Source organism: Lolium perenne, chromosome 1, assembly GCF_019359855.2.
Source record: "Lolium perenne isolate Kyuss_39 chromosome 1, Kyuss_2.0, whole genome shotgun sequence".
Classification (NCBI taxonomy): domain Eukaryota; kingdom Viridiplantae; phylum Streptophyta; class Magnoliopsida; order Poales; family Poaceae; genus Lolium; species Lolium perenne.
This window is the reverse complement of record NC_067244.2, coordinates 197,651,298-197,665,839: the sequence shown is the minus strand read 5'-3', so window position 1 is coordinate 197,665,839 and position 14,542 is coordinate 197,651,298. Positions and strand designations below refer to the sequence as shown.

Sequence of the window (14,542 nt, the reverse complement as noted above, 5' to 3'; positions counted from 1 at the left end):
AGTTTGGTAGAGCGAGCCTATTTTGAATGCAGAAATGAGTATGGGAACCATTCAGAACAAACATGGTTTTGTAAATTTCTTGCGTTCCAAACAGGTGAAGTAGTTTTGAGTTGCAGAGTCCACTGTGACTGTGAGAGCAGCATAATGGACAGAGAGGTGGAAAAATGCAATTTTGATATTAACTCATAATGTTTTGTACAATAGCCTCAGAGGTAGTACCCAGAAACCTCAATCAAATACATTGAGAGGCTTATACTCGTGTAAAACCCTATATGTAATGCCCCTCTTTCCTGTGCATACAAAAACTCGGCACAGCGAAAGTAGGCAAGAATCACTCACAAAAGAATAGAAATAACACCTACTTGAATCTGTATATACTACCATACCTACAACATAAGTGATCCAAACCCACAATGATCGCGGAATCGAGCATCTATCATATGTACAAATACTCGTCTGACTGTATAATCCTAATAAGCTCCCCCAGATTACCAAATGCATTCCTTCCAGACTCTCCGCTCCAATGTAGTTCAAAAGCTGCTCCGTGTCCTAACCACCCATCATGGAAATGTGAATAGCAGTCTTAGTTTGCTTGGGAAACCAGATTTAACCAGCACTGCAAATCTGCAATGACAACAAAGATATAGAATACAAGAGAAAACACACCTTGTGCAACAAGTAAATGGCATAGGACGCCCTAGTTGAGTCATCTTGGGATTCCAAGAAAAAGGGATAATCTGTTAGTTCTGAGTCAACTCTGCCGACGCTTGGATGTACTGCTGAAGCAACAGATGATGTTTCGGCCGAAGGCAAACGATCACTGATATAAGATCGTGATCCTCCAAAACGTAAAGGATATCGAAGGGGAACATCAAGATATGAGGCTATGAGCAAGGCTGCCTACAAGAAATTGACAAAGTAAGCAGGTAGTGATTCTGACTCTTGTGACTGCCTACAATACAATAAATTAACAAAGCAAATGGTGCTCTTTCTCCTGCAACTGCACCAAGTATGAATAAGTAGGTAAATCACAATTTATGCTTGATGTTGTGACAACCATGCTTGATGTTGTGACAACCATGCTTGATGTTGTGACAACCACTAAATTTAAAAGGGCCAAAGTGTATATTGTATTCCAAGTAATACACATCAAACTCGAATGTGCTTCTGGTGTATCTGAAGCGACATCACGATGTCAGCCACACAAAGTTTTATTTATGGTGCATTCTGCTTTGAGCATGAACATGAGCCTAGCTAGGTCGGGATATGCTCCATGTGCCACATCAAATGTATCGCCTAAATAATTTGCGGTGAAAGAACAATGGGTGACAGACTTACATGTGCTGCATATCCCAGCACAGCTGCTGATCTCTGGAGCTCCTTGTGGGTGTAACTCTGCTGCTTTGGTTTATGATTCACAATGTGACAGCCGAAAAACGTCAACTGACAAACTTGTGGAGATTTCATAACACCGACCAAGTGTGTCCCATTTCCATTCTCGTGTGGAAGCACTACTCCATTCTCTTCCGAGCGTGTTCCAGGAAGTGTTATGTCATTTGGTCAGTTAGTTATGGTACTCCTAAAAAAGATACCCCTGTAATCCATAATAAGTGTTGTTGGCTTTAATTCAGTTCTGAACAATTTTGAACTAGCAACGACACTTATTATGGATTGGAGGCATTCTACTAAACATTGTTCCTCGGGACTCGGGAGGGTAGTGAATCCTCACCATTAGCACCGGAACGATGGTTTTCTGCGACGGGCGGCTCACGGAAGACACTGACAGGGTACAAGGCGGCGACCTGGTTGACCATACGCCGCTGCTTCGTCCTGAGCAGCCTCTGCAGATCCCCTAGCCATGCCTTCTCTCCTTGGCCTCCTGCAATCAATCGACAGGTTCTATCATGGGTAAAGCAGATGCAGGCAATCACAATCCAATCTAGCGGCATTTTGCGTCGGGGGAAATGGTAGCAGCTCTGAACGGTTGGTTTACCTGCGCGCGGCGTCGAGAGGCGGTGCGCCCATCTTGTAAGCCTTGTAAAAATAAAATCTTTCAACAATTTTCCAAAAGTTGCCACCCCCCCCCCCCCCCAACCCCACTTGCGAATAGCTACGCCACTGCTTGTGATAACCATGCTCAAAACACCAAATCAGCGAAGAGTTTGGTAGAACAAGCCTATTTGGAATGCTGAAATGTATATGTGAACCATTCAGAACAATCATGGTTTTGGAAACTTCTTGCGTTTGAACAGGTGAAGTAGATTTTGAGTTTCGAAGTCCACTGTGACAGTGAGAGAAGCATAATGGACAGAGAAAAAATGCAATTTTGATATTAACTCATAATGTTTTGTGTACAATAGCCTCTGAGGTAGTACCCAGAAACCTCAATCATATACATGGAGAGGCTTATGCTAATGTAAAACCCCATATGTAATGCCCCTCTTTGCTATGCATACAAAAAACTCGGCACAGCGAAAGTAGGCAAGAATCACACAAAAGAACACCCTACTTGAATCTGCATATACTACCATATCTACAGCATAAGTGACCCAAACCCGCAATTGTCGCGGATTCGATGGTCATATGTACAAATACTCATCTGACTGTATAATCCTAATAAGCTCCCGCAGATTACCAAATACATTCCTTCCAGAACTCTCGGCTCCAACGTAGTTCAGAAGCTGCTCCGTGTCCTAACCACCCATCATTGAAATGTCAATAGCAGCCTTAGTTTGCTTGAGGAACTGGGTTAAACAAACATTGCAACAGCAAACAAGGATATAGAATACACACCTTCTGCAACAAGTAAATGGCGTAGGACGCTCTAGTAGAGTCATCTTGGAATTCCAAGAAAAGGGGATAATCTGTTAGTTTTGAGTCGGCGCTGCTGATGCTCGGATGTTCTTCTGAAGGCAAACGATCACTGACATAAGATCGTGATCCTCCAAAGCGCAAAGGATACCGGAGAGGAACATAAAGATATGAGGCTATGAGCAATACTGCCTACAAGAAATTGACAAAGTAAGCACCTAGTACATGAGGAATCATGTAAGTAAATGCTGGCAGACGAGCTTGACTCTGATCATAATTTATGCTTGATATTATGACAACCACTAGATTAAAAAGGGACAAACGTGTATATTGTATTCCAAAGTAATACACGCAAAACGGCAAAACTCAATGCTCTTATCTTGATCTATCCTATTGGATGTATCTGAAGCCATATCACAGTTTTTCACAATGCCGGCCGCACAAAATTTTGAATTGTGTATTCTCTCCTTTGAGAATGCCAATGATCCTAGCTATAGGTTAGGACATATGTGGTACGAACAAAAAGTATTGACTTAATATGTTGCGGTACATGAGTTTCGAGCAGACAAACTTACATGTGCTGCATATCCCAGGACAGCCGCTGACCTCTGAAGCTCCGTGTAATCGTAACTCTGCTGCTTCGTTTTATGCCTTGCAATTTGCCAACCAAAAAAAGTCAAGTGACGAACTTGTGGAGATTTGGCAACACCGAGAAAGTCCGCCCCGTTCCCATTCTCGTGTGGAAGCACACCATTCTGTTCTGAAAGTGTTCCATGCCCTCCTGAAAGTTTTGTGCCATTTCGTCATAAACAGTTCCAGTTAATTCTCGTACATTTAAAAAACCAGACGAAAAATCATGGACAATTTATTTGCTTATATGAAATGTAAAATCTTGCTCATACTATCATTAAACATGGTTTCCCAGGAGAGACGCACGCACACATGAGCACAGAATCCTCACCATTAGCATCGGGACGATGGTTTTCTGCAACCGGCGGCTCACGGAAGACTCTGACAGGGTACAAGGCGGCGACCTGGTTCACCATACACCGCTGCTTCGTCCTGAGCAGCCTCTGCAGATCCCCGAGCCGCGCCTTCTCCCCAGACAGGCCCTCTCTTGCCTCCTACAGCCAGGAGGGAATCCACGCTGACGACCAATGACACGTAGGCAGTACCCAATCCAAATCTCGCGACGTTCTGAATGAATGAATGATTTACCTGCACCTGCCGGTGCGCGGCGGCGAGGGCCCTGGAGAGCGGCAGCACCCGGCCGATCTGCGCCTGCAGCTGCTCCTTGCGGCGCTCGACGCCCTCGGCGGCCCTGCGCTTCCGCACGACGAGCTCGTCCGCGCGCGCCCGCAGCAGGTCCAGCCGCCGCCTCGCCTCGTCCAGCGCCGCGCCCTGCCGCACCGACTCCTTCCTCGCCTGCAGCATTAGCGGCGGCGGCAGGATCAGAGAAGTGGGGGCGATGAGGAGAGGAGAGGAGAGCGAGCGAGGGGCGGTCGTACGTACCTCGAGCGCGGCCTCGAGGCGGCGCGCCAGGGCCGCCCGCGCCTCCTGCGCGGCGTCGAGGTCCTGCGCGAGGCGGGCCCGGAGGTCCGGCGACGCGGCTGGCGCCGGGTGGGCGGCCGGATCCGCGCCCGCCCTCGGGCTCATCGCGGCGCGCGCGACGGATGGCGGCGGCGGCGGGCCGCGGCGGCGCCCATGGGTCCTGCCCGCCGTGACGGGACCGGGGCGTGCGTAGTAACGGCCGTAGGAAGCAAGCAAGGGCGAGAGGGAACCCACGCAACGCAACGCAACGCAACGCAACGCAAGGCCGTCGTGTTGCGTCCGAGGTCGTGCGTAAAGGCTCTTTCTTTTTTGGATTTCAGATTCGGAGTTTGTCACGGCGACGCGAGGTCGACGGCGGACGGCGAGAGGAGGGAGGATGCCGACAAGCGTGCGTGCGTGCGGCGTGCGTGGCGCTGCGTCCGTCGGCGGAAAGGACGCCGGGCGACCGGAATTAACTGCGGCGCGCACCGGCGACCACCACGTGCAGCGCAGGCGTGGACTTGTTCGTCGCCGACTGGTGCCGCGCTGGCGGTCACCGACGTGGTGTCACGGCGAGTCGGCGACGGTGCCCAGCACGCGACAACACGATGGTGCTGTGGTTTTGTCCGTGAAGCGATGGGCGACGCTTGCGTAGGCAGCTGTCGGCGTCGGGAGCGACGACGCCTCGAGCGCATGAACGAGTGTCTTCCTATCACGGTATATGTGTGGTACACGGAGCCAACGCGGGGAACCCATCGCCATCCTCACGATCCACCGTCTCGAACCAGCTCATGCCAAAACGTCATTTTCCAAGATTAGAGGTGATTGTCTTGTGAGTTGTGTCTAAGAGCCGTATTTTTTCGCCCCTTAAAACGCGAGTAGAGGATCATGTATTCACTTTTCGCGGCCGAAAACTCGTCCGAGCTAGCAGACCCCGTATCGATACGGGGTCTGCTAGCTCGGACGAGTTTTCGGCCCCTCAAAACAGGGTTTTTTTTTGACAAGATGGATATTAGAACCAACATAGCATTCACATAAAATAAATATTTTACATCACATAATAATCGTCATAATTATTACAATAATGTTTTTCGAAAATGTCAACAAATGTTCTAATGGAAGAATTAAACAAATAACAAATGTTTCACACATACAACAATAGGAAATGAATGTTTCACACATACAACAATGGGAAATGAATGTAATAACTCGTTGGCCATGCAACTGCCAATGGTGATCAATCGGATCTTGGGTGAGCTGGTGATGAGTCTCGGCATTTTCAATACCTCGATGAGCTGCAAGAAAAGCTTCAATCCGATCAGGGTTCCTCTCGGGCTGCACTCGGGTGCCAACATTGTCATAGAAACATGGCAAGTTCAAACCTCTTTCATCTTCAACGATCATGTTGTGAAGTATCACCGAACATGTCATATCAACAAGAGTTTCCTTGTCCCAAAACCTTGCAGGACCCCGGACAATTGCAAACTTTGCTTGCAAGACACCAAAAGCTCTCTCAATATCCTTGCGGCATGCCTCTTGATTTTTGGTGAAGCAAGTTTTCTTTCTTGTCAAAGCCTTGTCCTTTTTCTCTTTTATGGACTTGACAAGGGTTGCATAGTTAGAGTAAATACCATCTGTGAGATAGTACCCCATGGTGTACTCATTGTTCATAACTTTGTAGTTACAAGTTGGAGCTTCACCCTTAACTAGTCTTGCAAACAAAGGGGATCTATTCAAGATGTTGATGTCATTGAGTGTCCCCGGCAGTCCAAAAAAAGCATGCCAAATCCATAAGTCTTGAGTGGCCACAGCTTCAAGAATAATGGTAGCATCACGGCTTTTTCCACAATACATTCCATGCCATGATTTTGGACAATTTTTCCATGTCCAATGCATGCAATCCAAACTACCAAGCATCCCCGGCCACCCCCTCTTTTCATTGATCTCCATGAGCCTTTTTGTATCTTCCTCATTTGGAGCTCAGAGATACGTCTCTCCATACAACTTGATCACCATCTTGGCAAACATACGCACGCAATCCGTGGTTGTTTGCACACTAATGCGAAGGTACTCATCGGTATAATCTGCTGGTATACCGTATGCAATAACCCTCATGGCGGCAGATATTTTTTGATATGGGCTAAATCCCTTGACTTGGGCAGCGTTTCTTCTTTGCTTGAAATAATCGCAATTTGCCTCGCAATCTTTGACGATTCTCTCGAACAAAGTCCTACGCATTCGGTACCGTCTACGGAAGAGGCGGGGAGGATAGGTCGGTACCTCGGCAAAATAATCTTGCATCAGCTGTTCGTGGCCGAGTGCACGGTTCCGCGAAATGCACATACGCCCCATCACGGATCCTTTCCGCTGATCCAGCAGCTTGGCGCGGTCCTCCATGTGCTTCATGCCGAACATGAGCAGCATCATCTCCGTCTCGTCGTCGTTGAGCAACTCGTCGATGTCCGAATCGTCGGAATCCGACGAGGACCAATCGGTCGACGTCGCGTCCAAATCCGCCATGTGCACATCCTCCGAAGCCATCTACCACAGTGTAGCATACATCAGCCCCAAACACGTCCATTTTACCGGCGAGAATGAAGAAGAACGCGGCGGAATACTCACCGGCGAAAACGACGGAGAAGACCGCGGCGGGAGGGCGGCAGCGCGCGCGGAGGTACGCGGATCTTCGGCGGGGGTGCGGCGGAGGTGTGGCGGGCGTCGACGCATCTCGGTGCGGCTCGGCGGGCGGCGGAGGGGCGCGGATCTGACGGATCCGACGGCAGCGCGCGGGGGAAAATGGGTGGGGGGAACTGAAATGTCCGCGCGCGGTTTCGGAAATGGGATACTGGTTTGGCCCTCTATCCCCGCTCCCACCCTGCACAAGTAGGGGGCGAAGACCGCCCCGTAATCGAAAACAGGAAAAATCGGAGCGGGAGCCATTTTTTACGGGGTCTGCTAGACGTCGGGTAGAGCCGAAACCCGTATTCCGGCGGTTATTATACGGGTTTGGCCCTTTTAAGGGGTCTGTTAGACATGCTCTAAGAGGCTGTCGACTCCCCTAAAGCATCCTCCAAAGATTTTTGAGGCTCGCTGTACATTTTCTCATTCCTAATTGCGCACGCTAAAGGCCCTTTCCGTCCGGCGAGGTCCAATACGGTGTCCGGCGCCCTGAGCCCGGTCCACAGGGGACACTTCAGACGCGCCGGACACAGCAAGAAGCGAGGCGGAGAGTGGCCGGGCCGACGCGCAGCGACACACGAACGACGGTCAATCGTCGCCTACCTAGCGATGGTGCAGTTGCCGTGAAGGGGAACCCTCGCAGTGCCAACCGCATCAATCGACCGCGAATGCCGGAATGGAGAGCGAACTCCGCGGAAGAGCAACCGCAGCCCTCTTTGATATCTGCGCCGCCATTCATCCCCGCTAAATAAGACACGTACGTATGCACATTTCGATCTACAACCGGCCGGCACCATTCATCTCTCATCTCCTCTCTGACCATGAGCAACCTCTCTTTTCCATCGAACACCGATAGCGCGGGGAAGCCGTCGGGATGGTGCCATTGGTGGGATAGAGTTGCAACGGCTAGCAACTCTAGTTCCCCACCGACGGACAACCAGGAGAAGTATTGGGAAACCGACATGTTGGAGATATGCCCAAGAGGCAATAATAAAAGTGGTTATTATATAACTTTATGTTTATGATAAATGTTTATATACCATGCTATAATTGTATTAACCGAAACATTGATACATGTGTGATATGTAAACAACAAAGAGTCCCTAGTATGCCTCTTAACTAGCTTGTTGATTAATGGATGATTAGTTTCATAATCATGAACATTGGATGTTATTAATAACAAGGTTATATCATTGTATGAATGATGTAATGGACACACCCAATTAAGCGTAGCATAAGATCACGTCATTAAGTTATTTGCTATAAGCTTTCGATACATAGTTACCTAGTCCTTATGACCATGAGATCATGTAAATCACTTATATCGGAAAGGTACTTTGATTACATCAAACGCCACTGCGTAAATGGGTGGTTATAAAAGTGGGATTAAGTATCCGGAAAGTATGAGTTGAGGCATATGGATCAACAGTGGGATTTGTCCATCCCAATGACGGATAGATATACTCTGGGCCCTCTCGGTGGAATGTCATCTAATGTCTTGCAAGCAAATTAATAAGTTCATAAGAGACCACATACCACGGTACGAGTAAAGAGTACTTGTCAGGAGACGAGGTTGAACAAGGTATAGAGTGATACCGATGATCAAACTTCGGACAAGTAAAATATCGCGTGACAAAGGGAATTGGTATCGTATGTGAATGGTTCATTCGATCACTAAAGTCATCGTTGAATATGTGGGAGCCATTATGGATCTCCAGATCCCGCTATTGGTTACTGGTCGGAGAGAGTACTCAACCATGTTCGCATAGTTCGCGAACCGTAGGGTGGCACACTTAAGGTTTGATATTGAAATGGTAGAACTTGAATATGGAATGGAGTTCGAAGTTTTGTTCAAAGTCCCGGATGGGATCCCGGACATCACGAGGAGTTCCGGAATGGTCCGGAGAATAAGATTCATATATAGGAAGTCATTTTATAAGATTTAAAATGATCCGGAAGGTTCTACGGAAGGTTCTAGAAGGTTCTAGAAAAGTCCGGAAGAAATCACTAAGGAAGGCGGAGTCCCGGAGGGACTCCACCTCCCATGGCCGGCCAACCCTAGGAGGGTGGATTCCACCTTGGTCTCCACCAAGGGGGCCGGCCACCCCCCCCCCCCCCCCCCCACATGGAAGGGGGGAATCCCACCCCAAGTGGGATTCCCACCTTGGGTAGGTTTCCCTATCACATGGAAGGTTTTGGGTTCGGGTCTTATTCGAAGACTTGTAGTCCAACACTTGGGGCTTCCACCTATATAACGAGGGGCCAAGGGGAGGGGGCCGGCCACCCCAACACCACAAGGTGGCCGCACCCCTCAAGTGGCCGGCGCCCCCCTCTCCCCAAACCCTAGCCGCCCCACTCCTCCTTCTCTCCCGCACGCTTAGCGAAGCTCCGCCGGAGAATTCCACCACCACCGTCACCACGCCGTCATGCTTGAATGTTCGAGGACGTCGCCTAGAGGGGGGGTGAATAGGCGGTGTGGCAAGTTTTAGCCTTTTCCAATTTTAGCGCAACGAAAGGTAAATGTGATAGCTTTGGCAAAGGTGATGTTCCTACAATGAAGCTAGGGCATGTGCAACAAGTAAAGGAATCAACAAGATAGTAAGAGTAAAGTGCGAGATAACCAGAGGGCGCGGAGGCGAGTCGAGGTTTGTTTACCGCAGTTCCTTCCACAACAGGAAGTACGTCTGCGTTGAGGAGGTGCTAGCCTCACACAAGAGACTAGACGGCCACACCACGAAGGAAGGCCTCACCTTCTTCCTCGAGAGAGCTCCACGAAGGTGCTCTCCCTCTTCCACTAAGGCACCGGTCGAGGGGGTGATTCCTTCACAAGGTTGGGGTGAGCTCCACACACACAAGGATGCTCCCAACACCCTATGGAGCTAGTACATCACCAAGCTAGCCTCCATAGTTGCACATCTCCAATGCTCCACCATAGGAACCCATCCAATGCTCCACCAAAGGAACGCTACCAATGCCCCACGTAGGAACCCATCCAATGCCCCACGAAGGAACCCTTCCAATGCTCCACAAGAGGAACTCTTCCAAAGCTCCACTAAGGAACCCTATCACCAAGATCCACTAAGGAAGAACACACACACCCTACGAGATCGGAACCCCGGAGAGAGCACAACCCATGCACCTTATGCAATGGCTAAGAACACCACTAGGATGTCCAAGTTCTTCTCTCCCAAATTCCAACAAAGCTAGAAGAAGCAATTGGGGGAATAAGGGAGGAAGAACAAAGGAGGAGAAACACCAAGAAACTCCAAGATCTAGATCTAGCAAGATCCTCTCACTTAGAGAAGGATTCAATTGGTGAAGCTCTAGATCTAGATCTCCTCTCTCCTTTCCCCCAAAAATATGCAACAAATAGTGGGGGGGTCAAGAGGAGGAAGAAAGAACCCAAGGTCAACAATGGAGGAGAGAGAGTGGAGGTGCAGGGTTAGTTTGGGCGGAGGTGGAAGAGAGGTATAAATAGGGGCTGCAAAATATAGCTGTTGGGGCTGAGAAAACGGTCAGATTCGGGCAAAAGTGGTACTACCGCTGTGCAGAGCGGTACTACCGTTTTGCCCAAAAAACCAGATCTGGAAAACTGCCCAAAACCGGTAGTACCGCTCTGCGGAGCGGTACTACCGCTTGTGTATAAATCTGAGCAAAAACAGAATCGAGAGAAGCAGAGCAGCAGAGCAGCGAGCATGCATGCGGCGCGGCAGCAGCAGAGCCTGGGCGCGCGTGATCGCATGCAGCATGTGGGGCCAGGGGGAGACAGCGCGCAGCGAGAGCAGGAGCAGGCAGGCGCGCGAGCGGGAGCATGCAGCGATCGAGCCCGCTCTCCTGTGCGGGTCAACGCCTCGAGCGGGCGAGCGAAGCAGCGAGCGGGCAGGCGGCCTGGGCGAGCGGGCGTGGTGCGGGCGAGCGGCGCAGCCTGGGCGAGGTCAACGCGCGAGCGCGAGCGTGGCGAGGTCAACGCGCGAGCGCGAGCGTGGCGCGGTGGTGGGCTTGGCGGCGGCCCAATGCGGGCGAGGCTGGTGGCAAGGAGGAGAAGAAGATTGGGAAAAAGAAAAAGAGGCCGGCCGGTACTACCGGGCCCGGTACCGCTGGTGGTACCGGCCCAGTTACTGTACTACCGGCATGATGCGGTACTGGGCCCGGTACCACCAGCGGTAGTACCGGGATGGCCCAAAACACCAGTTTTGTTGGAAAGATGGCGACAAGAGCTATCTTCTCACATGATAAAATCATGGAAAAGAGTGAGTGATGATTTTCCCATGGTCATAGAGGTGTAACCTCTCAATACGGTATATCGGGAAAATCATCACTCTCCCCTATGCAATATGTGATGCAACCGAAAGCCGTTTCATGCATAAGAACCAAGAAGAACCAAGAACGCGATGCAATGCATGCAAGGTTTGAGCTCTCTCCGATGATACGACCCACTATCCTATCGAGCACAAACCTAGTCCTTGCGCGTTCTTCTCGAGTCGGCAAGCTCCGTCTTCACCCTCTTCATCATTGTCCATGCCACCGTCTTCCTTCAACATACGCCACCGTCTTCTTCCATCTTGTACGCACACCACGGTCTTCTTCATCTTCAACGCCGTCTTCTCTCTTCATCTTCAACACGTCTTTGTCTCTCTTCGACACCACCTTCATCATTGTACTCCATCTTCTTCATCTTACAACCTTGAGTCCAACACATAGCTATGGACTTGACCTAAGATCGATTCTCAATGCAACCGTTAGTCCATAGGGATTGTCATCAATTACCAAAACCACACATGGGGTAAAGGACTTGTTCTTACAATCTCTCCCATTTTGGTAATTGATGACAATCTCTTTGAGAGGGTTTAGATATGGAATTTAGTGAACAACCCAAGTTGAATATTTAGAACAAACTCCCCCATAATATATGCATGTGTGAATGAACTTGAATTTCATTGCATATACCGGCAATTAAAGCCTAGCGGAGTATCCTCTAAATATTCAACAATGCAAAGCAATACATGCAAGGCATGAAAGGCAAATGCTTAAGAAGAACAAAAGCAATTCCCTTAAACCCTCCAAACTTCTCCCCCATTGGCGTTAATTTCCAAAATGGACGAAAGGTTTGGAAGGCCAATATAGTGAGCGTTCCTCCATAAGTTGTGCATTTCTCATAATTGTGAGTGAAATCAAATGCACATATTCAATGACGAATATTCGGAGGAAATCAAACTATATTGAGGATCAAAGATTGCAAGAGGATGTGAAGGTGAGAAATGAAGCAAGCAATCAATGAACCAACACTATGCTCTAAGTAATATGTGGAAGCTCGCCAAAGTTTGTGCACAAGATAACAATTTGCATTGAAGAATAAGGTGCACAAGCATGGCATCATTACTCCCACAAGACCACTCAAAGCATGTGCCAAAATCAACTATGAGTGCTTGAAGATGCAAATGGTATAAAATGAGCACTCATAGCCAAGTTCTTTGTGAAGTCATCAAAGAGTGAAATAAGAATGAAGGCATAGACTCCAACAAAGAGGGATATCAAAAGATATGCACCATCTCTTATGTGTATAAGTTTGTCTAAGTGGACAACATCAAGGAGACATTTACTCACAAGAAACATGCACACACAAGATAGGTACAAGAGAGATAGAGCAAGATATCCAAAACAAGTATGCTCAAGGACTTATCTCATGTTAAGAATTTAAACCAAATATATGTAATGAGATAACCCACTCCCAAAGAAAGCAAGGTTTGAATAAACCAAACCCTCAACACTTTTCATGATGGCACAAAAGTACCGAAAAGGAAAGGTTTGTCTTCCAAGGTCAAAAACTTGAAACAAGGAAGTGTTCTAGCAAACATGGGAGAGATCCCCCAAAATTAGTGCACCATTTAGAATTTTGCATTTGAATACAAAATGCACAAATGTGGGATTTGCTCAATCATGTTTGTCAAAACACCAACAAGGTTCAAGTGAAACAAGGAGATCCAAAAGAAGCAAGGAAGACAAATGGGAGTCTAACCCACAAGGACAAATTCTTGGCAAGAAATGAAGCAATTGAGCACAAGAGCCAAGTGTGAGGATGATCCGGAACAATACTACACAATTTATTACCAATTGTCAAAGGACAAGAGGTGTATAGGAAATATTCATATGTAGTTTGTGAGTATGTCCAAGATTATCTTCACAACAAGAAAGCAAGTGGTAAAGTGGGATTTGTTTGAGCACACATGTCACATAGGAACAAGATAATCTCTAATACCAACTCTATGTGACACAACCTCAAATGTTCACATTTTCTAGGATTGTAAAATGCACATGGCACAATACTCCCTCATAATGTGATAAAGACATTTTCCGTGCAAGAGGCAAATAAGAACCAAGTGAGATAATTAATGGACATTATAGGATTTTAATTCATCATGTCACACATTTTAGGATTGTGAAATGCACGGAGCATATCACTCCCCCAAAATGGGATAGTCCATTAATTTCTCACATGAGCCAACAACTAAGATATGAATAAGATGCAATAGGCTCAACAAAGAACAATTGTACATGGTGTGCTACCCAACATAAAAAGAAACAAGATAAGCAAGTAGGAAGCACAACATACACAATCACATGCAAGGCACAAAACCAACACATGTAAAAGGGGAGCGAGTAACTTTCAATGTAAAGGAGTTGAGGACTCGTTACCGCAAGGAGGAGCATGGGTAAAGAATGAACAGAATAGTACTTGACTTGAGGAAGTGAAAATGATGAAGATCCCCTAAGTCTTCATGAGCTAGTCAAGCCTCCATGCCCTCCACTTGTACCTATTGATCAAATTTTGGCTTGTTGGTCCCCAACAAAGTTGGGTCCTAAGAAGTTAGTCACAATAGGCTTGGCAACCCAAATGGTTCTTCTTGCGAAACCACTTTGAGTGCCAACATATTTGGCAAACACATTGCCAACCTTATCCTTATGTAGAGAGTAAGCACCATCGATCAAGATAGGGTTGGATGAGTTACCACTTGTGCAAAAGGAGGAGATGTGGCCCTTCTCACGGCATATGTAACATCTTCTTCTCCTCCCCTTCTTCTCACTTGATTTCTCCGCAACGGGAGCCTTGGCTTGATCCTTCTCGGGTAGCGGCCCTTCTTCATGTTGATGTAGACCTTGAGCTTGGCCTTGAGGTAGATCATGAGCTCCATCTTGAGGCCGCTTCCCTTGATTCTTCACACCAAGTGGCTTCTTCTTCAAGGGGCACAATCTAACATGATGCCCTTCAATCTTGCACTTGAAGCACACAATCTTGGCGGGGTCCTTCACATGCCCTTGGCCCTTCTTCCGCTTGTGCGAGGTGGACTTGTTCTTGTTGTTGGAGTTGAATCCAAGTCCACTCCTGTCATTGGGGAATTGCTTCCCCTCATGACCCTTTACCAAGTCCTTCTTAAAAGAAGAGACTTGAGCCTCGAGCTCTTCGATTTCCCCTACATGGTTAGTAACAACACAAGTACTAGAGGAAGTGGAAGCTTTATTGTTA

General features: G+C 48.1%; 2 protein-coding genes and 1 pseudogene across 3 annotated transcripts; all 3 read right to left on the bottom strand.

The window, feature by feature from the left end:
- Nucleotides 1–222: 222 nt before the first annotated feature.
- On the bottom strand, nt 223–2,153 carry LOC127318230 (vacuolar protein sorting 38-like; annotated as a pseudogene).
- A 151-nt stretch (nt 2,154–2,304) lies between these two features.
- On the bottom strand, nt 2,305–5,038 carry LOC127318199 (vacuolar protein sorting 38). Of its 2 annotated transcripts, XM_051348764.2 has the most exons (6): nt 4,324–5,037; nt 4,030–4,236; nt 3,773–3,935; nt 3,387–3,592; nt 2,794–3,003; nt 2,305–2,693 (listed from the first exon to the last, which is right to left on the bottom strand). In XM_051348764.2, exons 1-6 carry the CDS (start codon nt 4,465–4,467, stop codon nt 2,580–2,582), a joined length of 1,044 nt encoding a protein of 347 aa, XP_051204724.1. In that variant the 5' UTR covers nt 4,468–5,037; the 3' UTR covers nt 2,305–2,579. The 2 variants fall into 2 exon arrangements, with proteins under 2 accessions (XP_051204724.1, XP_051204723.1); XM_051348763.2 differs by having other exon boundaries at nt 4,030–5,038.
- A 1,283-nt stretch (nt 5,039–6,321) lies between these two features.
- On the bottom strand, nt 6,322–6,861 carry LOC139833711 (uncharacterized). The gene has a single exon (XM_071824056.1). It carries the CDS (start codon nt 6,859–6,861, stop codon nt 6,322–6,324), a length of 540 nt encoding a protein of 179 aa, XP_071680157.1.
- Nucleotides 6,862–14,542: the final 7,681 nt, after the last annotated feature.